At 40.7% G+C, this 24,946-nt stretch overlaps 1 protein-coding gene across 1 annotated transcript in view; it reads right to left on the bottom strand.

Moving 5' to 3' along the window:
- Window positions 1-15,977, bottom strand: part of ssu72 (SSU72 homolog, RNA polymerase II CTD phosphatase) — a 94,518-nt gene extending 78,541 nt beyond the window's left edge. Inside the window, exon 1 of the mRNA XM_060851904.1 lies at window positions 15,793-15,977. Within this exon, the coding sequence (XP_060707887.1) occupies window positions 15,793-15,872 (80 nt within the window). The 5' untranslated portion in view covers window positions 15,873-15,977. The remainder of the gene's footprint in view (window positions 1-15,792) is intronic.
- Window positions 15,978-24,946: the final 8,969 nt, after the last annotated feature.

Here is a 24,946-nt window from a genome sequence, read left to right as displayed (position 1 = left end):
AGCACCTGGGGAGAAAGAAACAGAGCCAACTGAATCTGGTAGGCCTCTGCAGAACTGAACTTCTGAAGACTCAAAGTTAACTCTGTCTCTCCACAGATATTCCCAGATCTGAGTTTCTGCACCATAGTTGGTTTCAAGTTTCTAGAATCCACAGTACCTTGCCTGGATATCTTAAAAGGGTTAATCATTTAAAACCAACTAAACTGGTGGACTACATGGGGCAAATTGCAGAATCCTCAGTGATAGGGCAGTTTTACAAAATATTGAGTTTCCAAACTAGCTGGGTGATGATAATAGAAGAAAGGAGAGTCGGTGCAGTGCTGGACATGGACAGATTACTTAGTGGTCTCAACAGATTTCAGCTACAACTACCTTATGACCAGTCACTATGAATCCACAAGTTTATATCAGCTAAATAAAATGCTTCCAGGATTTGCGGTACATCACACAAAATAAGGTATTTTGGCCAGCCAATTGATTAGCTAACTTTTCATTGTGTAGCAAATTTATAGTCATCAAATGATTCAATGTGACTTCAAAATGGAACCCAATTCAAAATTTACTTTCCAAATTAGCTGTCTTGCTATTCACCCAACACACCTTGGAACATGAAATACAAGACAACAGGGTGTTATTTATGATAATTACCTGGGCACAGCCCTCAATGTTTGGCTGCTGCCACTCATTCCCAAGTTTCAAAACGCTTCAACGGCTGGGTCTGATTTAAGAGCATTAAAACATTACCCCAGCCGAAGTAACGTATTTACTTCAATGCTTGTCTGCAAAATTAGGACAGCAGGGTGGCTCAGTGGCTAGCACTGCTGCCTCACAGCACCAGGGAATCATGCTCAGTTCCAGTCTCAGGCAACTGTCTCCCTGTGCCTGCATGGGTTTCCTCCCACAGTTCAAACACATGCAGGTTAGGTGAATTAACTATAAATTGCTCATAGTATTCAGGGATGTATAGGCTAGGTGGGTTAGTCATGGAAAATCCAGACTAATAGGGTTGGGGAATGGGTCAAGCGGAATGGTGTGGACTTGTTGGGCCAAATGGCCTGCTCCCACAACGTAGGGATTCTATGAAAATATCGCACAAATCTAAACACTTCCAACCAAGATTTTCTAATAATGTACTTCCACAATAAATTCTGCCCAGAACAGTCACTAGATGCTTGGGTTTGTCAAGCAAAAGTATCAAATCTCAAAAAATTCTCAAGTAACATACCCGCTGATGTGCTTAAATGGCTAGATTATTTCAAAACAATAATCACAAGCAACAATTGGCACCCATAGTTTTTGTTAACATATTTGCATTTTCCTACACATAATAAATACCATATTTTTCTTGCTTATCCACAAATTATACAGATAGAACAAAAAGAAATTAAAGGGCTGAGTGGTGCGAGCAGCTGCAAACTGGTACAAGTCATCCTGCAAGTTGCTTCAAGTACTGTCGCTGCATTGCATTGGCTATGAATAGTCAAACAGCCACAAGCAGTGGAAGAAAATTTTTCAAATAACAACAGAATAAAACCAGTCCTCTCTGCAAAAAGCAATTAACTAAAGCAAGCTGCATCTATCATTAAACAAAAAGGTTAATTACGAGGCAAATCGAAGTAAAAATTATCAAGATGCCAGTCTGAATTTCTTTATTGCAAGTAGTGATGGGTGCAAGATGACTCTGCATGTGTGAAAGAATCTGAATTTCCAAACTTAAATGGAAGCAGAGTCAAATTCCAAATACAGAGAAACCTCAATTAGCTGAACAACACGGGTGGGGAGTGTTTTGTTTGGATAATCAAATGTTAGATAAACACAGTTTAGCCAAACATCCTGACGTTGTTCGGATATAAATCGACGTTCTTCTATAGTCAAAAGTATTTCTAATTCTGTACAACAAAAATATTTTCATTAATATCTCAATGTAGAAACTGGTGTATCAAACAATGATAAATATAAAATGATTGTTTGGCTGCCCCAAGGCTACATAAACAGTATGTGTTCCTTGCTCAGTTTGCGGACTAGTTATACTCCATAAGTTTCAAATTGGTTTGGTCTCTAAACTGCTATTGAGGAAAAAATGTAGGTAGATTAAGCAAATAATCACAAGTCTGAAACCTTTCTTACAGGAAAGGTTGCAAAAAAATTACTTCAAGCATTCTTGACCGGAGATTACAGGTAGCCCCATGACAGAACTCAGCAACTCAAGTTAAAGTTTAAACAATTTAAGTAAAATAATACAAGTGGCAGATAACATCTCACTGATTATTACATTGAAAGAGGAGTCCAGCTGTTGGGTAGAATTGAGAGCATGCATAGGAGATATTTGGGATGGTTTTACACCATAGATAATAAAAGATCCTTGGCTTATTTCTTGGTCAAAGTCAGTTAATCCAAGTCAGAATTGTGTTAGAGTCAACTGGTCTCCATTTATGCATGTAGTGGAGAAGATGGGGGAAAAAAACAACAGTTGCCAATGTTTCATTCCAAGAAAGTCCACAAGAAATGTTGGGCAAGGACAGGCCATTTTAGTAAGAGATCAAGAGATTCCATGGAGTTGCACCCCGACAAGAGGCTACATACGAGGATTGGAGAAAGATTCACAGATAATGTCAAATTTGCATCAAACAAGCTATTAAACTATCAGTGAAGGGCAATGACCTTTCACTTGACTAGTAGTTTACGATCATGATTCCTTTCCAGATGAAGAACTGAAGGTGCATCAGCCCATTAAACACTTTATGGTCTGAAATAGAAATTTAATTGAAAACATTAAAAGAAGATAGCACTAGATTGATGACGGCTCATCATTAAAAAAATATATTACACAACGTTTTCAAACAAAAATATGCAAAGTAAGAAAACAACTTTTGACCTAGAAAACTGATAGGAGCATGGAAAGTAAACTCTCAGTATTCATTTTCACTATTCAAGACACTTGAACCTAAAACATCACTTAGGAGTAAACATCCATACTGTGCTTTTGTAGGGCATCATAATAATCCCTGTATCTGGTGGAATCTGTTGATTCCTACTGTGTCTCTCTTGAGGAGCTAAGATCAACAGAACTGTTCTTTGGAAAAAATGAACAAAGTTTAGATCTGAAAGTGCTGCCAGAGAAAGGTAATGGAAACAGATTGAATAGTAAATTGCGAAACAGAATCAAATACTGTATATCCTTGAAAAAAAGTCTGCATATCTAGACAAAGTGGCTCTTTCGGAATTTTGAGCCACTGCAATCATGAATGCCCAAATGGCAAAGTTCTCTTCAAGAAACATCATACCTGACAGTCAAATGAAACTACCAGCTCTTTCGAGGCACTGCACACCAATACACCAAGCTGATTTCACCTAAAAATCCCCCAAATAATCCAGATCTAGATTCATATTTTTGAATTCAGTGATTAAGGTGAATAAAACGAGGGAGCACAGTTGCAAACAGCTGCAAACGCCATCCAGGCAGACATGATGACTCGAGAAGAAGTTATGCTTAAAAAAAATACAGAAATTCAGAAAGGAATTGAATTCAGTAATCAGGTGGTCTCAAATTAGAAGCCCAAGTAGTCTTAAAAATTATTTTATCAGATGCAAGCACACTGCTACGGCCAGCTTCTAATGCCCACTCCTGTGTTGAAAAGTGGTAAACCACCTTCTTAAACTACTCCATGTATCTAGTTTAAGTACACCAACAGTAGTAGTTTCAGGATTTTGACCCAGCAAAATGTTATGGCTCCATGGCAGTATAGTATTCATTGATGAATTGTAGGAATGTTTAATATTTAATCTGCATTAGAGATTCATGAAATAAACAAGCCAAGTGCATCTCCATAGGTGACATGCAGGAATAATAAAATTCCCAGGATAAAAAGACAAAACATCCAAGGACACCTTGGACAGTCAGTGCTCTAACTTTAAGAAAACTTGCTCTGAAGGGTTAAAGTTTAGCAGCAGACAGTTTGAAACCCAGTGCACTCATTTGCAATTCAAATGATGCAACATTATTAGTTGAGGCAAATGGGGTCAACTAGTTTGTCAAATAATAAGTTGTTAAATTCTGGTGTGCACAAGATCTTGCTGAATTTTTACTGATAGTTACAAGATGTTGAAAGCATCACATTAATATTTATGCTCTGGAAAAGGACAAAACAGAACAAGAACACAGGAACTGTGGATCTGATTCATTCTGTGTGTCAGATCAACAGGCAATTCATTGATCTTGACCACATTGAAATATTCTTTTTAGAAGGAGTTTTGTTTATTCAAAGATCCCAAACATACTGACTCATATTGGAAACAGTTCTGCATCATTTAGCCAAATGCTATTTACTTCACTCAAGCAAACATTTCATGCACTAGCCTAAACAAGTAGCCAAACTTTCTGTGGTGGATAACATAGGCACTTCAAGACTACGCCCGAAACGTCAATTCTCCTGTTCCTTGGATGCTGCCTGACCTGCTGCGCTTTTCCAGCAACACATTTTCAGCTCTGATCTCCAGCATCTGCAGTCCTCACTTTCTCCTACTTCAAGACTACATACAGTTTAAAACTACACTCCATTTGAAGCCTTGTTGGAAACAAATCTGAGCATTGTGATTTAATTTTATCAAAAGCACTTCCATAAAATTCATAATAGAAGAGCCCAACAAGTCCACCTTCTTCATGAGTAATGGACCTCAGCCACCATATGTCCTGTTCCCATGCCTCATATTCCTTTAAGAATATATGTTTGGGCAAATTGGCTTGAAAAACTGATCAACTTCTGTAGGATTTTGCCAAAAAAAAAAATCTATGTAATGCAAAATCCTATGTAATGCCTCAAGTCTAACTTAATCCAGTTACACAGCTCTGGTGCTAGATCCACAACTAATCAAGTCTCCAAATCGACAAAATTCAAGTTAGTAGTTAATAGAAAGAAAATTGTGCTGCCTCCAAATTGCTTGGCAAACTCAGCTGGTGCCACCCAACATGCCCAACTTGACATTCATACTTTTCATTAGGGTATCCCAGGTGAACAAAGAAACTACAGCCATCCAAAGACCAAGTGCATCTGAACTTTCCAGGAGAAAGGGTTGCGCAGAGACTCAGTCATGTTCACACAAAGCTTTGAACTGTTGATTTATGTTCAGAATATAAATCAGAACAAATCTGCACTCAAATTGCTGGCTACTAAATGACTAGTAGTTTAAACATATTTGATTAGATCACGAGCTCAACATTGCAGTTATTTTATAATATGGCTGTCATATTACATTAAAAAGAGCACAGTACTTTCACTTAATGTCAACAATATCTAGCATAAAGGCAATCTTAACTGATGCCCAATCTAATACTGATGGGAAGTGGAGAAACACTTTGGATGGTGAAAGATTACTGTACTTCAAGTGAATTCAGGCCATAGAACTGAACGCAACATTAAAGCAAAGTCAAACTGCTCAGCAAGTGAAATGAGTTAAGACAAAAACTGATTAAAAATGAGCAGACTATAAAATGAGAGATTCGAAGAATTTACCATATCATACTATAGTCCAACAGCCTTAAAATTCAGAGGATAAATAAGGCTCATGCTAATTCTGAAAACTCTCTCCAAATGGATTTTAAAGTTGGATTCTGTGTGAGGCAAATTTATTTTACACCTCAAAAATTCACCATTTGAACTTAAGTTCCCATATCTTTGTCTTATTGTGGGTCCAATTTGACAGTTCCAGTATTTCCTTCAAATATTATCTTACTTCAATCATGTGATTTGCTTAGGTTTTATCTATGCTTTTGCAACACTAAATATTACTTATCTGCTTTGAATTCCATCTTACATCATGACAAGACCGTGTATTTTATGTCAGCAGAAACTGCAGAGTCACAACCCTTTCACTTGGGGACGGCAGAGGAAATATTAAAAATTCAATTACCCATTTCAAAAAGTACTCACTAACTTAAAATCTATAGCATGATGGAAAATTAGGGTCTCTGATCAAAAGCAAAAGTAACTCATTTGGTCTAGCAATAATTTCTTTATATGACAGAATCTATGAAGTTTTCAATTACAAGCTATGTACTTGTACTTAAACTTATTTACTAACTATTCTGGTGACAACTGCACCTCAAAATTTCAAAGGCTTGGGTTTTATTTAGACATTAAGCTGAATTCTGTTTTTGTGCTTCATTTTAGGATTCCAAGAAACCAAGAAATGCATATTATAAACAAATTTTATGGACTCTAGAAAATCTGTCTTGTAAGGTTGAAGCTTTAACAAGCAAGGAGAAAAAAAAAGTTTTTAAAAAGTGGCATGTAAAATGAAAGCAGTCAACTGAGTATTCAGGTTAAATAGCATGGATTAAGAACGCACTTTTAGAAAGCTCAAGATTGTAGTAAAATGGTTGAAACAACCACCACCTGCAAAGCAAAGAACATTCAGTGGAGGAGTTCAAAGCAAATAACTGCACAGGATCTGCTGTTCCTATTGCTGCAATAAAGCAGGAGATGACTACACCACATATCTGCACAACTGCAAGTATGGCTTATCTTTACCAAAACAGGAATCAGAACAGAGTTCCAGGTGGTAATGCTCAAAAACCAAAATGCTGCTATGATTCAGTAGTTTCAACTGTTGCTTTTAAAGAGTTTTGCACCAAAACCAAACACTGAATATTTCTTCATATTTGGCTTGAAGAAATTATCCCTTGATTATATCCTGAACAGAGTCATGAAACTTCAATCCATACTTAATTGTCTAGTCTAGTATTATTCTACATCGTAACATGTACTTGATAGCAATTTGTAAAAACTAGGAAACTATGCTACACAGAAATCCTAGCATTTTGAAACACTGCACAACAGGCATAAAAATTGAAATTATTCAGCTAAATAATTCTCACACTCTAATGACTCAAATAAAACTACCACCCAGGTAGAAAGCCCATTCAACCATACAGCCTAAAGGCAACTCTTGATCTTGGCCAAGCTTGCAAATCTCAGTTGAATGGGCAGTTACTTGTCTAACCAGTTCTGCTTTGTGGAAGATAATCATATAATCAATAGGTTTTATCTCCGTCTTAGTCTGAAATTATAAGATGAAGTTCATCATCAGTTCAGTACTGATGCAGGGCTATCATCCAGAGGAGGTGAATCCTACAGGTCTAGATTTGACATGCAGTGTAGCAATGTCGCTTTTAAAATTATCATTGTTGTTGCCAAATCATGACTATGTCCCACAAACTTCAAGTTAGCCCTATAATCATACCTCTGCATTCCTTCAAACAGTTTCTTCAGCTTCACCAACATAAAACTGCTACACTACTGACAAGTATATTTACAGTTGCTTAGAACCCAAAGTCTGGAACGTCAGTGAATATGTTTATCTATGAATAATGGTAGTTTGTGAAATACCAGAAATAATCAGCAACCACAAAAGCCCTACAAGGCAAGGTGATGGCCAGAAGCATAAGAAAAAAAATTCAGTGGTATGGTTGGAGATCATAAGACATTTTGTGGAGGCTGTACTAGGATACAGATGATACGAAGGTTAAAAATACTTGTCCTTATTTTCATAAAGAAATGTGGTAAGAAATGGTAAAGTCCTGGGGAGTGTTGCTGAACAAAGACCTCGAAGTGCAGGTTCACAGTTCCTTAAAAGTGGAGTCGCAGGTAGATAAGATAGCTATGGTGGCGTTTGGTATGCTTTCCTTTATCGGACAGAACACCAAGTATAGGAGTTGGGAGGTCATGTTGTGGCTGTACAGGACACTGGTTAGGCCACTTTTGGAATAGTGTGCACAAATCTGGTCTCCTTCACATTGGAAGGACTTTGCGAAACTTGAAAAGGTTCAGAAAAGCTTTACATGCATGTTACCAGTGTTGGAGGATTTCAGCTACAGGGAGATGCTGAACAAGCTGGGGCTGTTTGCCCTAGAACATCGGAGGCTGAAGGGTGATCTTATTGAGGTTTATAAAGTCATATTAGTCATGGATAGGGTAAATTGACAGTCTTTTCCCTGACGTGGGGGAGTCCAGACTAGAAGGCATAGATTTAAGATGAGATGAGAAAAATTTAAAAAGGGGCCGAAGGAGCAACGTTTTCATGCAGAGGGTTCTGCATTCATGGAATAGCTGCAAGAAGTGCACCGTGCCGTGTGGGCGGCACAGTGGCTAGCACTGCTGCCTCTCAGCGCCTGAGACCCGGGTTCAATTCCCGACTCAGGCAACAGACTGTGTGGAGTTTGCACGTTCTCCCCGTGTCTGTGTGGGTTTCCTCCAGGTGCTCTGGTTTCCTCCCACAGTCCAAAGATGCGGGTCAGGTGAATTGGCCAGGCTAAATTGCCCGTAGTGTTAGGTAAGGGGTTAATGTAGGGGTATGGGTGGGTTGCGCTTCGGCGGGTCGGTGTGGATTTGTTGGGCCGAAGGGCCTGTTTCCACACTGTAAGTAATCTAATCTAATCTAAGTAGCGGAGGAGTCTGTTACAATTAAAACATTAAAAAGGGATCCAAATGGGTATATAAATAGGAAGGGTTTAGAGGGACATGGGCCAAGTGCTGGTAAATTGGATTGATTAGGTTAGGATATCTGGTCGGCCTGGACGAGTTGGACCGAAAGATCTGTTTCCATGCTATACTTCTCTACAACTCGAAATGGAATGCAACAAGCAGGATTAAAAGAAGTTGAAAATAATAGAAGATTTACCAAAAATGTATGGTTCCAACTTGGATACTTGAAATTACATAGAATATACAACACAAAAACAAGCCACTCACCCTAACCTGTTTGTACCAATGCATAATCCATGGGGTTAGCACACTGATCTCCTCCCTAAACTACATTTATTTTTTTCATTGTTTTTCTTCTCACCTATTCTAATTTCCTTTTGAATATCCCATATCTCAACTGCCCCATGTGGTTAAGAGTTTAAAGTTTACTCATACATGATTAGTAACTATCTTGTACTTATGGGTCCCTAGCTTTGAACCGCCAGAAGGGTCACATTTTAGATTAGATTACTTACAGTATGGAAACAGGCCCTTCGGCCCAACAAGTCCACACCGACCCTCCCGAAGAGCAATCCACCCAGACCCATTTCCCTCTGACTAATGCACTTAACATTACAGGCAATTTAGCATGGCCAATTCACCTAACCTGCACATCTCTGGATTGTGGGAGGAAACCCACACAGACACAGAGAATGTGCAAACTCCACAGAGACAGTTGCCTAAGGTGGGAACTGAACTCGGGTCTCTGGCGCTGTGAGGCAGCACTGCTAACCACTGCCGCCCGAGTTTACCTTTCTCTACATCTTTCCTGTCCAACTCATTGTCATTTCAGAAATCTCCATCAGATCACCAATACTCTTCTTAAAAAGAAACTATGTAAAGGAGACAAGACAGTAGTAACAGACTACTGATAGGATAGTGAAAAAGGCATTTGGTATGCTTTCCTTTATTGGTCAGAGTATTGAGTAGGAGTTGGGAGGTCATGTTGCGGCTGTACAGGACATTGGTTGGCCACTGTTAAGAATATTGCGTGCAATTCTGGTCTCCTTCCTATTGGAAAGATGTTGTGAAACTTGAAAGGGTTCAGAAAAGATTTACAAGGATGTTGCCAGGGTTGGTGGATGTGAGCTACAGGGAGAGGCTGAATAGGCTGGGGCGGTTTTCCCTGGAGCGGACGCTGAGGGGTGACCTTCTAGAGTTTTACAAAATGAGGGGCATGGATAGGATAAATAGACAAAGACTTTTCCCTGGGGTCGGGAGTCCAGAACTAGAAGGCATAGGTTTAGGGTGAGGGAGGAAATTATAAAAGAGACCTCAGGGGCAACTTTTTCACAGAGGATGGTACGTGTATGGAATGAGCTGCCAGAGGATGTGGTGGAGGCGGATACAATTGCAAAATTTAAGAGGCATTTGGTTGGATATACGATTAGGAAGGGTTTGGAGGGATATGGGCCAGGAGCTGGCACGTGGGACTAAATTGGGTTAGGATAACTGGTTGGCATGGACTGGTTGGACTGAAGAGTCTGTTTCCATGCTGTACATCTCTATGACTCTACAGTATATTATTGCACTTAAGGACTCATTTAATATTTAACCCTGTTTATTGCAGTGCCAAAAATGCCTTTTCTGAAATAGAGCTGAAAAATGTGTTGCTGGAAAAGCGCAGGTCAGGCAGCATCCAAGGAGGAGAATCGACGTGTATGCCCGAAATGTCTATTCTCCTGCTCCTTTCCAGCAACACATTTTTCAGCTCTGATCTCCAGCATCTGCAGTCCCCACTTTCTCCTTTTCTGAAATCGAGTTTACTTTTGTTATTTCCAGCCAGAGACAATCCCATATGCCAATGTGGCATTAGGTCTGCATCAGCATACTAGTCTGATCCAATTTCCCTGGCATTTGTAGCAATCAATGCAAGAGAGTCAAAATAGAAATGTGGAAGACCGGCTTAATTTGGATATACAATCACACGATGAATCAGCAAGCAAGCAGAGTCTAATGGTGCTATGTGTGGTCAAAGACTGAGGTGCAATAAAACACATTTTTGGATCATTGGAATCTGTTTTGGGGTAGAAGTGACCTGTACAATAAGGTCAGATTGCACCTAAATTGGACGGGGACTAATATACTGGCAGGGAGATTTGCTCGAGCTGCTCGGGAGCATTTAAAATAGTGATGGGAAAGGATAGACCAGATCTAAAAGTTGAAGTTCCAAACAGAGGAAAGGCTAATTTTGACGGTATTAGCAAGAGCTTTCAAAAGCTGATTGCAGACAGATGTTTGCAGGTAAAGGAGCAGCTAGAAAATAGGAAGCCTTCAGAAATGAGAACAAGAATTCAGAGAAAATATATTCCTGTTAGGGTGAAAGGAAAGGCTGGTAGGTATAGGGAATGCTGGATGACTAAAGAAATTGAGGGTTTGCTTAAGAAAAAGGAGGAAGCATCTGATGGGTATAGACAGGATAAATCAAGTGAATACCCAGAAGAATATAAAGGCAGTAGGAGTATACTAAAGAGGGAAATCAGGAGGGCAAAAAGGGGACAAGAGATAGCTTTGGCAAATAGAATTAAGGAGAATCCAAAGGGTTTCACAAATACACTAAGGATAAAAGGGTAACTAGGGAGAGAATAGGGCCCCTCAAAGATAATAAAGGCGGCCTTTGTGTGGAGCTGCAGAAAATGGGGGAGATACTAAACTAGTATTTTGCACCAGTATTTACTGAAGATGTAGAATTTAGGGAAATAGATGGTGACACCTTGCAAAATGTCCATATTACAGAGAAGGAAGTGCTGGATGTCTTGAAATGCATACAGGTGGATAAATCCCCAGGACCTGATCAGGTATATCCTAAAACTCTGTGGAAAGCTAGGGAAGTGATTGCTGGGCCTCTTGCTGAGATTTTTGTATCATCAATAGTCACAGGTGAGGTGCCGGAAGACTGGAGGTTGGCTAACGTGGTGCCACTGTTTAAAAAGGGTGGCAAGGACAAGCCAGGGAACTATAGACCAGTGATGGGTGGTGGGCAAGTTGTTGGAGGGAATCCTGAGGGACAGGACGCACATGTATTTAGAAAGGCAAGGACTGATTAGAGATAGTCAACATGGTTTTGTGCGTGGGAAATCATCTCTCACAAACTTGATTTTTTTTTGAAGTAACAAAGAAGATTGATGAGGACAGAGCAGTAGCTGTGATCTGTATGGACTTCAGTAAGGTGTTCAACAAGGTTCCACATGGGAGACTGGCTAACAAGGTTAGAGCTCACAGTACAGGTAGAACTAGCCATTTGGATACAGAACTGGCTCAAAGGTAGAAGACAGAGGGTAGTGGTGGAGTTGTTTTTCCAGACTGGAGGCCTGTGACCAATGGAATGCCACAAGGATCAGTGCTGGGTCCTCTAGCTTTCATTTATATAAATGATTTAAATGCACGCATAAGAGGAATAGTTAGTAAGTTTGCAGATCACACCAAAATTGGAGATTTAGTGGACAGCAAAGGTGGTTATCTCAGATTACAGCAGGATCTGGACCAGATGGGCTAATGGGCTGAAAAGTGGCAGATGGAGTTTAATTCAGATAAATGCGAGGTGTTGCATTTTGGGAAAGCAAATCTTAGCAGGACTTTTACACTTAATGGTAAGGTCCTAGGGAATGCTGCTGAACAAAGAGACCTTGGAGTGCAGGTTCAAAGCTCCTTGAAAGTGGAGATGCAGGTAAATAGGATAGTGAAGGCGACATTTAGTATGCTTTCTTTATTGGTCAGAGTATTGAGTACAGGAGTTGGGAGGTCACGTTGCAGCTGTACAGGACATTGGTTAGGCCACTGTTGGAATACTGCATGCAATTCTGGTCTCCCTCCTGTCGGAAGAATGTTGTGAAAATTGAAAGGATTCAGAAAAGACTTACAAGGATACTGCCAGGATGAGAGAGTTTGAGCTACAGGGAGAGGCTGAACAGTCTGGGGCTGTTTTCCCTGGATTGTCAGAGGCGGAGAGTTGACCTTATAAAGGTTTACAAAATTATGAGGGGCGTGAGTGGGATAAATAGACAAAGTCTTTTCCCTGGGCTGGGGAGAGTCCAGAACTAGACAACATAGATTTAGGGTGAGAGGGGAAAGATATAAAAGAGACCTATGGGGCAACTTTTTCAGAGGGTGGTACGTGTATGGAATGAGCTGCCAGAGGAAGTGGTGGAGGCTGGTACAATTGCAACATTTAAAAGGCATTTAGATAGGTATCTGAATAGGAAGGGTTTGGTGGGATATGGGCTGGGTGCTGGCAGGTGGGACTAGATTCGGTTTGGATGTCTGGTTGGAATGGATGGGTTGGACCAAAGGGTCTGTTTCTATGCTGTACATCTCTATGACTTCAGAACTGTCAATTTTCACACTTAATAAACAAAAGTCTAACCAAATCCTCACAAAAGCCAGGAGAAAACTGAAGGAAGCAAGCATTTTCCATCAAGTACTTGCATGTCTTAAAGATTGCACACAATGGATCAATGTTAGAATGTTGTCACCTGGAAGTTCATACAACTCAGCTCTTCAAAGTGCAATGAGCTGTGAAGAGAATTCGTCCAAAAACAAATTTCTAAGGTTATGGACTACACTAATTGGGCACGCTTAAAACCCAAGAGACTACTCAGTGGGAAAAGTTAAAAATAGACTTCCCCCAAAGGATATGCGCTGTTGATAAAGACACTCATTCTGCGTTTAATTAATCACTTTCCCCAAGTGAGAGTACTTAAAGGATAACTTTCATACAATAACTAACCGAAGGTAACAGAGAGCTAAGAGTAAAGATAAAAGGTAACAAACATCAGTACTGTTGGGTGACCAACAATTCAAGCCACCTCAACATGCAACTACTGAATATTAATCAAAGTACGCCTTTTGTGGAATCAGACAGCAACTACCTATATTGCTCGTATGAAATAAAACCCATTGGTGCGAAATATTCCACTATTAGCTTTTCCTAGAATTGAATTAGCCCCTTACTCTTCCTCAAAGTTCAAATTTTCTCTAGAAAAAATTCCTGAAGGTAAAGAGCAACCCATAAAACTGAAATCTCCACATAAGTACAAGACAACCCAACAACACGGAGAAATGCAAGGAGAATAGTTTTAAAAGTTAGATACACTCAAATCTTTCAGAAAATTAGCTATACACAGACACTTGGAATGTTGACACATACTTTAAAATCCAGAAAAGCTCCAGTAGAAAGGTTAACAAAAAGTGATCTGAAGTTTTTTTGAAAAAATGAAAATAAAGCTTTATTTCTGGCCCTGAATTTAGCATATCCAAATGATTCAAAACTCTGGAACATTAGAACCTCAGATTCAAAACCTGCCAATTTCCCAACCCCAGCAGCCTATCAAACTTTCCGGCCAGGACCAAGTCCAACTATGGTGCTCTATGTAAATTCAATATCCATGAACTGACACAAAATACACGATAGGGCTCACCACAATTTTTACTGAAATAAGAACCCTTCCAGCCACATGTACCCAGGTTAGAGTGGGATAATGAGGTATTTGTACACAGCATGTAGGAGTGGCATTACACTTCACATTGCATGTTCAAGGTGTACATCTTTCCAAGATGCCTCACAGAATACCTATTAAAAAACAAATTAAACCAGAAGAGGAAACATCCAAATCAGAAGGTTTGGATTTTAGCAAACATTAAAACAAGGCACCAAAACTGAATTTGATTTGATTCACTTTGAAGGTGTTGAAGCTTGAGAGCAAAACATATGAAAGTAGCCTGAAGGATATTGGACTAGAGAGAGTTTGGAGTTTGAAAACACTTTAGGCTTGCAACAGCAAATAGACAGAGGCACAAATGGCTAATAACATGAAAGTTGAAAGCAGCAAATGGGGAGGGGGGGTTTGGAATTTCAGTTCATACTCAAATTGGACTTTGAACAGACACAGAGACTTCAGTCTGAGACAGATAGCAAGAAAGGAGTAGTGGGACAGAACCTGCAGCAGGGCCAAAAATTTTTGTCTTCCCAATACTCTTATCAGAGAAAATTACTGCTAATCTTAATGTTAGATAAGCAGCCTTGAAATGAGGCTATGGGAAGTCGTGCTGGGGGTAAAACTATGCATAATCAGTACACAGTGGAACTTGTTTTTGATTGACATTACGATAAACCAGGACTGAAAACAACACAGCAGATTCTGCACTTTAGAGGGGTGTTTGGAAAAAGCAGTCCCACTCACTTGAACAATAACTATAGCATTGAAAGAGAATATAGTCAGTCATTTCAATGATTGCAGGCAGGTCAAAAGGAATAGTACACCTTGGACAGATACAGGACAGCGTTGCAACTTTAGGGGCTGTTTCAGTATTGTGGAAGGAACAAATTCACAAATGAAGAGGCTCAAAAAGACAGCACTGCTAAAACAAGCACTGATTTTCAAAGTAGCAAAACATTCACAACCTTGAGAAGGGGATGAAGCAGTGTGGCAAGTAGTTTACAAAAGGCAGATTCTCTTTATAGGGCAATTTCACAAATCTGCTTTTTGTATGAGGAAAATTATAAAATGGACTATTTTAATAAATTGCATGAAGGCTAGGAAAGAAAATTAGGTGAGTAACATTTTAGCAGCTGTTTGGTCAAGAATAGATGGATCTAAGATTCAAGTCCAGGACCACTGCAATGTGGCAGAAAGGAGGCAAAAAGGAGAGGGAGGGAGGGAGGTGAAACACAGGTAAGTTGGCAGAGACACTAAGAAAAAAGTAGAACGGAGATCTGACAAAGGCCATGAGATCATCACATTCAAGGAGACAGCGAATGATGGTTAAGAGCCAAGGCCAAGTTTGCATTCCAGGAATTTGGGGTGAGAAATAGGAGAATGAAAGAAATAAATAAAGATGAGGCAATAGTGTTAAGATTTAGGGGAAGGAAAAATGAAACACACCAGCAAACAGTATGCGGCTAGGGAGAAAAGGATGGCCCAGCAGCCGCACAAAGATTTGTTTGGTGGCGTAAAGGAAGGAAAGAGAGAGAAGTGAACCACAATCAAGTCCTGTTACCGAGCAATTCATCGTTATAGGGTGCGGCCGACGGCATGTTCTCGGCGTCAGGCCCGGGCACTGGGATTAATCTTTTGCGGGCGCGTGTTTGGGCCGAGAATGATAGAACGACTTCGGGAAGGTACGGGACAGGCCCGCTGGCGGACGGAGGTCAAATCCCCGGAGGGGCGCAGTAGGGAGGGAGGGCGAGCGGGCAAGCAGACAGGCAGGCAAGACGTCGGGCCCGGTTTGCTGACTCCTGACCGGTAGGCCCGACGGGCGGCGGGACCTCAGTTACCTGAGGATACTGTGCGCCTCCATACTCCGGTTCTGGTTACTCGAACACACCACCGCCACTCGCAGCGGATTCTGGGGCATCTCCTCCTCGCGCCGTCGCCAGAAAAACGAAAATAAAACGACCGGAAGCGGCAACCGCGCGACCGGAGCCCGGTCAGACACAAAATGGCGGCGCACTACCACCTACTTCCGGCGGGAATAATCCAAGTGCGCACTTCCGAAAACGGAAATGACGTCATCAGACACCCTGCCCAATTTTGTGAGTGTTGTCCAGATGGAGCACCCACGAAGGAATTTCAACAATGACATTCTTAATCGTGCCTTTTTAAAGTTCTGGATGTCTTTAAATGTTTTGCAATCAGTTGAGTACGCTTCAGGGGTATTTACTGGAGGGGTCATGGCAACCAATTTGTCGCAGCAAACTCTCACAAAGAACAATGTGATAATAATTTGATAATCTGTTTTCAGAATGTCGATAGGACCTTATGGTGCTGAGGTAGAGTCTCTAACCCTGGAGCAGAAGGGCTGGGTACAAGTCCCATTGGCTCTAGAGGTGGTGTAATAACATCTCTTAAAAGATTGATTAGAAAAATAGGTTAAGGATGTTGATGGACAAATAAGTACTGTATACAATAGTCAATGGAGAAATATCTGCTGCTACATTTTGTAATAGTACTGTGGGATTTTTACCTCCATCTGAGAATATCTTCTTTAAAACACAGCCTAAATTTTCTGCTTTTGTGCCTAGAATAGAACTTTTAAAACAAACTCAAGGTAACTACCAACTGAACTACAGCCAACACAGCTCCTGAGCAAACATTTCTATAGATAAATAGGTTCAATTTAATTTATACAATTCCAATCAGACTCATTATTTACAAAATAATTCTACTTGTTCCCAAGGAACTGATTTTGAAATGTTATTTTGAACTAGCTACTATACTACCTGCTAGTATATATCATTATTAACTATTGTCACTATGATATTTAGTTTTACTAGTCTGATAATACATGTTTAGACATTTATAAAACATGTCATTCTGTGTGTTACAGTTTACCGGAAACTGAAATGGATTAGCCATATAAATAACCAAAAGAGAAAATGCTGGAAAATCTCAGCAGGTTTGGCAGCATCTGCCAGACCTGAGATTTTCCAGCATTTTCTCTTTTGGTTTCAGATTCCAGCATCCACGGTAATTTGCTTTTAGCCATATAAATACTATGGCTATAACAGTAATACAAAGACTGGGAATTCTGAAGTCATTAGCTCATACAAACGTAGACATTAGGAATACAAGTAGGCTTTCAAACCTGTTCTGCCATTTTATACAATGTTGGCTGACATGACTGTGACCTCAACTCCATATTTCCATCTACTCCTGATAACTTTTCACTTCCTTGTCAGTCAAAAATCCATCTACTTTTGCCTTAAAAATATCAATTGATTCGCCTCCTGACTCCCCAAAGCCTGACCACAATTTACAAGGTACAAATCAGAAATATGATGGAATACCCCTCATTTGTCTGGATATGTATGCCTCCAGAAATACTGAAGAAGCTTGACATCATCCAGGTCAAAGCAGCCTGCTTGATTGGCATACCATCCACCAACTTTAGTTGCACCCTTTTTTTTGATTACCAACTGTGAGATGTGGGCATTTCTGGACAGCATTCATTGCCAAATTTTCTTCTGAGAGAAGGTGTTGGTGAGCTGTCATCTCGAACATCTGCAGCCTGTACAGTTATCGTAATGCTGTTAGGAAAAAGATTCCATGAACTTGGCCAAGCAAAAGTGAAGAAATGGTAATATTGTTCTAAGTAGAATGGTATGCGTGATTTGGGGGGGAACTTTGTTGGTGTTCCCATGCATCCATGATTTACTCACTAAGTTTGGTGTACTGTTGCAGCAGGAGTATTAATACAGTTTGAGAGTTCAGCTTCTGGGTAACGATAATGCCCAGGATGTTGATTATAAATAATTCAGCAGACGTAATGCAATCGTCAGCTTCACTCTTGATGGAGATGGTCATTGCCTGTCACTTGTGTGGTGAGAATGTCACTTGCAACTTAGCTGGCACCTGGATGTTATCCAGATTTTCCCACGTACAGACATGAAGAGTTTTAGTATTTAAGGAGTCACAAATAGGGATAAGCTTTGTGCAATCATCTGTGAACATTCCTATTTCTTCAGTTTTGCTAGGATCTTTGATGCCATATTCAGTGGAATGTAACCAGATGTCAAGAATAGTCACTTTGACCTCACCTCTGAAGTTCAGCTCTTTTGTCCAAATTTTATCCAAGGCTGTAATGAAGTCAGGGGCCAAGTGCCTCCAGGTTCCCCTCGCTCCCAAAGAAATAAAAGGTGCCAGTAGGCATATGCAGAAAGATGAAGCATGTACTAGTTCTCCAGAAATCTCATGAAGGTCCAGAAATTACTAGTCCATGTTCGCCATGGCTGTCACCATCAGCCTTGTAGAAGTTCAAGCCAAGGGAAGTGAACCTCCATGTGGACAGATGTAGTATGTTAGGTCCTCTATGTACAATCACCCCAAGGTCACCTGTTCAAGATACTAAGGCACAGGCCTCACTGGAGACCAATCTTCCTCCATACCAGCTGTGGAGCTCAGGACTTTATCAAGACAGTGGGTGGGAAAGGAAGAAGAAGACCTTCTGAAGGAACTTAGATGACCCAGGTTACACTTAATGGTGAATAAGAACAAAGAAATATGGGTGTTCCCATATTTATAAATATGTGTTTCCTGTTCTTCTTCAGCTGTATAAGTGAATGTCTACTTGCAACTAGAACAATGAAGCTACACAGCAAACCATCCTTAGTGCTACAAGTACAACTGCAGGCTTGGGACCTTGAAAGTTGTTGGCAACATATTGGCAACTAGTGTCAATATTTCCAGGCTGCAATATATTACTTGTGTAACACAGCCTTGATGGAATTGATTCTTGATGCTGCATGATGTTGTCAAAAGAAGGGCAAATAATTGGATTCAATGCAGTAGATCAATGCTTAACATTCACTTGGAACGTTTACTGCTCCCAGGTGTCTTTCACTCTACAGTGTATGATTGTCTTTTTAATGCTGTTGCCCTGCAAAAAGGCTGCCCATCACACAAAAGTAAAAGTCCCTCCCTGAAAGTATGAAAACGCTTACTGTCCACCAACTCCAGATATGTGGTAGATGTGTCCCTCTCCTTTACATACATGAAATTTGCATGCAGTCATGTTTCTCACAATGAGTCGCATAGTCTCTCTATTTGGGTGCGCCCCCCACCCCTGCCCAAAATAAGTCTCCACATTCCTTCTTTGATAGTCCTCTCCATCAACCCCATTGGGTTTGATCTTCTCTACATTCCCAATCCCTCATTTTAGCCATTCATCTCCATATATTACCCCTCACGCCTCAGGCATATTAACTCATCATACCAGACATAGTAATGAATTGTATCCCATTGAAGCCTGTTTTCATCAGTAAATCCCCATTCCCACATTATCCCTTTCACTCCCTGATATATATTGAGATCCCCAGCTTTCCGCCTACTGCAATGGCCCTTGATAATCCCTCTCAGTGGACAGGCCACCAGGAATGATTGCAGTTCACACTCTTGACTGATCTAGACAGACATTCCCAACTGATGACTGATGCTGCTTTGATTAATCTGTGTGTAGCTCCTGTTATGAAGGTGTAGAGGTCCTGTACCTTAAAGAAAGTTTGGGCGATATGGTGGCTCAGTGGTTAGCACTGCTGCCTCACAGCACTAGGGTCCTAGGTTCAATTCCAGCCTTGGATGACTGTCTGTTTGGAGTTTACACATTCTCCCTGTGTCTGCGTGGGTTTCCTCTGGGTGCTCCGGTTTCCTCCCACAGTCCAGAGATGTGCAGGTCAGGTGAATTGGCCATGGTAAATTTCCCATAGTGTTAGGTGCATTAGTCAGAGGGAAATGGGTCTGGGTGGGTTACTCTTTGGAGGGTCGGTGTGGACTGTTTGGGCCAGATTTCCACACTGTAGGGAATCTAATCAAAACTAGCAAGACCTGCCTGACTCAGTGCAAAGTGTTCTGAACAAGATAACATTTGGTCGAAACAGCTAGCAGTAGTTGGGTTGTCACGAGACAAAAATTCAAATTCGGCCAATCAATTAAAATTATGCCCCAAGGTCCCAAACTCCAATTAAGCTTGAATTTAGTAATTTGATAAGATTAAAACCAATGAAACTGGAGCAGAGAGTCAAGGCCTTTGAAATTTACATCGATGACCTCGATAATAGAAATCGGAGAAAAAATATTCGGTTGCTGGGCCTTCCCGAGCAAAAAGGGAAGGGACAGCTAACAGCATTTCTGGAGCGATGGTTGCCGCAGCTTTTAAACCTGGGGGCTGAAACAGACCGGGTAAGGGTGGAGTGGGCCTACCGGGTCGCAGTACGCGGATCTGGCCCAATCCAGCGCCCACGCCCGGTCCTGTTCCGGCTGCAGAGTTATAGGGAGAGGCAGATACTCCTGGAAGCCTCTAGAAATCTTGGAAAGGATCCTAAAGCCATGATCCATGAAGGATCCAAGATTATGTTATTTCAGGACTTCTCCCCAGCTTTGGCCCGAAGGAGGAAGGCATTTAATGAGGTGAAGAAATGTCTAAGGAACTTAAATATTCAATACACCTTACGCTACCCAGCGACGTTATGCTTTAACCACGAAGGATCCGAGTATAATTTTAGATCACCAGAAGAGGCTAAGGAACTTTTAGACTCGTTTAAATAAATCATAAGAGACAATTTATGTTGACTTGCCTCTTCCACACTCCGTGGGGAGAAATGGATACTTTATTCTACTTTACTTTTGCTTCTGGGAGCAGGGTTGTCTTCCCTTACTATTTTATGTTATTATACTTAACTGTAATTTGTTGGAGTTGTAATTTTATAGTTATGTGTGTATGTACGTGGCATTGATGCTATCAGATATACTCAGGTGTGGGTGGGGAGGGGTGGGGGTGGGGCGCTCACTGTTAACTCTAGCTCAGTATTATATCTAAATCCTATTAAGGAGCGCCCGGGTCAAGGGTGGGACACTGTTTGGGAGAGGATATGGTGGACCTTTAGAAAGGAAGTAAGGCCCCCTGAGAACAAGGGGGAGGATCTCCATTTAAACATGTTTTATTTTTTGTTCTTATTGTTTGGAAATAGTTTTCTTTTTATTATACTGTTATGAGTGTATTAGAGAACATTTTCTCTTGTTTGAAGGATGTAAATGACTCAACTATACACTCTGGATGATTGTGGATTAGATTAGTAGTTAACTGAGTTTCATTGTTTTTCTTTCTTCTTTAGTATCATTTCTTTGTTGAATTTTGATGATTATATATTTAAGATCTATTTTTATATTAATGTCTGTGCTTGAAAGTTCTGTTTATTTTTGTAAATTTGTCAAAATATTAAATTTCTAATAAAAATATCTTTAAAAAAAACCAATGAAACAATTTGATGTTTTGGGGTATAAAACCAGGAAAAATTGAACAGTTGAGGGAGAACTGCCAAAAGACCAACATGTAGGCTGCTAGCTCAAGAGCTCTCTGAGAGGTACTTGTCTGTGGGGAGTCTGCACCTCAGAACATCAAAACCGACCTGGAGAGAATCTACAGAGGAAAATCTACAGACAAAACTCAGTAAAGCTGATTGATTTTGAAATGTGATTTTTTTTGTAAATCGTAATTGGGATTTTTTTTAATCGGACTAGTATAATCGGAGGTAAAAGATAGATTTAAGAGAAGAGAGTTGTAAATAGTTGTTAGTTTTAATATTCTCTGTTAGACTTAAAGAATAAAGTTGTTCATTTTTACTTTAAATAGTGATTTTTAGTATAGTTCTTTGCCACTCGAGTTTAACAGTGAACAGCATGGAGTGAGTCTTTTCTGTCTGGCTAGTTTAAATTAGCAGAGGGGTTTACCCTGTGTCATAACATTCCCCGTCTTAAGTTCCTGCAGCTGTCTGAACTAGTTTCACTAGACCCACAGAGCTGACCATGGCCCACTCTGAAGTGTAGAGATTTAGGCCTTCTCACCTTGATCATTCCAGACTAGCTGCCTCTGGGCTGATATCACAGTCTGCCCTTGACTTAAGTTGCCAGCATCCCCTGACTGAAGGATGTCACCCTTGACTGAGGAATACTCCCCTTAGACTTTGACACACGGCCATTTGTGCAGTGCAGTGCGTTTGCCACGTATGTACCAGATACATGGTACAAATGTGAGATCTAAGTGACACAGTGACATACAGCAACATGTCCACTCCCTTGACTGATAACTGAAAATCAGCTTGATTCAATCTATATCAGCAAAGCAAGATAGAAGTAATGTGAATTTCTAAGCTCTCGCTGAATGGAAAAACAGAAATTCTGTGATCATCAAAGTAGACACAAAATGAGTAAGCAAGAATCCCTGAGATGCAGCTTGGTCAAAATCATAAGTGTGATGTCAGTACCTGCACGCAAAGTGTTCTGGCAGCAGCATTCCAATGCAAGATGTCAGTGTGCTCCAAAGTACAGGAGTGAAATGCAAAACTGTATTGTAAATGAAATGTATTTGGAAAGGCAAGGACTGATTCAGGATAGTCAGCATGGCTTTATGTGTGGGAAATCGTGTCTCAAAAACTTGATTGAGTTTTTTGAAGAAGTAACAAAGAAGATTGATGAGGGCAGAGCAGTAAATGTGATCTACATGGACTTCAAGGTGTTTGACAAGGTTCCCCATGGGAGACTGATTAGCAAGGTTAGATCTCATGGAATAAAGGGAGAACTAGCCATTTGGATACAGAACTGGCTGAAAGGTAGAAAACAGAGGGTGGTAGTGGAGGGTTGTTTTTCAGACTGGAGGCCTGTGAAGTGCCACAAGGATGGTGCTTGGCCCTCTATTTTTTGTCATTTACATAAATGATTTGGATGCGAACATCAGAGGTACAGTTAGTAAGTTTGCAGATGATACCAAAATTGGAGGTGTAGTGGACAGCGAAGAAGGTTACCTCAGATTACAACAGGATCTGGACCAGATGGGCCAATGGGCTGAGAAGTGTCAGATGGAGTTTGATTCATATAAATGCGAGGTGCTGCATTTTGGGAAAGCAAATCTTAGCAGGATTTATACACTTAATGGTAAGATCCTAGGGAGTGTTGCTGAACAAAGAGTCCCTGAAAGTGGAGTTGCAGATAGATAGGATAGTGAAGAAGGCATTTGGTATGCTTTCCTTTATTGGTCAGAGTATTGATTACAGGAGTTGGGAGGTCATGTTGCAGCTGTATAGGACATTGGTTAGGCCACTGTTGGAATATTGCATGCAATTCTGGTCTCCTTCCTATCAGAAAAATGTTGTTAAACTTGAAAGAGTTCAGAAAAGATTTACAAGGATGTTGGCAGGGTTGGAGGATCTGAGCTACAGGGAGAGGCTGAACAGGCTGGAGCTGTTTTCCCTGGAGCATTGGAGGCTGAGGGGAGACCTTATAGAGGTTTACAAAATTATGAGGGGCATGGATAGGATAAATAGATAAAGTCTTTTCCCTGGGGTCAGGGAGTCCAGAACTAGAGGGCATAGGTTTAGGGTGAGAGGGGAAAGATATCAAAGAGACCTAAGGGACAACTTTTTCACACAGAGGGTGGTACATGTATGGAATGAGCTGCCAGAGGATGTGGTGGAGGTTGATACAATTACAACACGAATTCCTGGAAGCGGTCCAAACTTTGAAGGCATACTTGAAGAAACAGACTACAGTGTTGCTAGATACCAAGCTGTAACCGTTGATATTTGATTATACAACCACCCCACATGCAACTACAGGGATAACACCAGCAGAGTTGCTAACACAAAGACTATGCACCAGGTGAAATCTGATCTTCTTGGACATGGGTGGGGAGAGGTGGCAGGGTGAAATGGCATCAGGAATACTAGTGCCAGACCCAAGACACTGAAGCCTGAATAGGATTGGGGCTCTTGGATGTAGCAATCTAATCAGCCTTCTCCTCCAGAATTCCTCTGGATCCCAATGCCAGCATGTGTCAGTTCCTGACCTGCATTTTCTCTTGGATCAGGACCCACAAATGAAAATTCTGCTCTGTGGCTTCTCTCATCTGTGTTGAAATGTAACAAGCTTTCTCAATTTCCCTGCTTCTGCAAATGTGGTCTTTTGCACTCGTCATCATCTTCATACCTTCATTGGCAGTTGCTGCCCTTTGCAGCATAGATTTCCTGGTTACTAAAGTGCGCTATAAACTTCACCAGCAAACAGCAACTGATGCCATAGGGATGCATTGCCATTGCAGTTGGAACCTTGTGTCAGATAAGCTCAATGGGATTAACCTCTTAGCTGCAGCTTCAACATCACAGTGGTTCCAAGAGTTGATTCTGTTATCCTTACAAACACAAGCACCAACCCTAGGATTTAAGACACTAGAGAAGAAGCTGCGGTTCTTTCACACCACAAGTGGCACAACAGAATTTGTATCCTCAATTGTCAGATCAGATTGTGCCAACTTACAAGTGTTATGGACCAGGCCAGACCCCTTAAAACATTTTAAGAAAGTTGCCCAGACTCTAACATTGCTAGTTGTTTTAAGAAGGTATAAAGTGGATATTCCAGGAGAGAATCAGCTGGTCAAGCCACTTCATTTTAACCAAGGCATACTTTATTTACAAGATCACTGAATGAAACACAAACAGAATACCGAATAACTTATCCTATCCAAAAACCCAACAGACTATCCCAACTTAATGATGCCGTTCCAAATACTTGCAACAATCCCCATAAACACTCCTTGGCACAAAAGGTAAAATCAAACCCAAGTTCTTACAGGATGAAAATCAGAAATACCAGCCTAGACCTTTTCACAGTACTGCTAAAACTAAGTCAAACCAGAGGAAAGCTGAGCTGAGAGAACTGGCCGCTCCCCTTTCATTGCACAAGTGTTTTTTTAAAACTTGAAAGCCTCTGCCTGAGGCAGTATCTGTTAGCTATAAACAAATTGGCCATAAAACTCTTCAGTAACCAGACCTTTCAGCGACTGTGTCAGACCTCTCTGAAAAAAAAACCAAGGACTGCACAAGGTTGTAAAAGGAGCAGTTTGTCACACAAGCCATATTTATGAAGTTGTAGGTCTGCTTCAAAGCA

The sequence above is a fragment of the Hemiscyllium ocellatum genome, chromosome 37 (assembly GCF_020745735.1).
Source record: "Hemiscyllium ocellatum isolate sHemOce1 chromosome 37, sHemOce1.pat.X.cur, whole genome shotgun sequence".
NCBI lineage: Eukaryota > Metazoa > Chordata > Chondrichthyes > Orectolobiformes > Hemiscylliidae > Hemiscyllium > Hemiscyllium ocellatum.
This window is presented reverse-complemented; position numbering and strand designations above follow the sequence as displayed.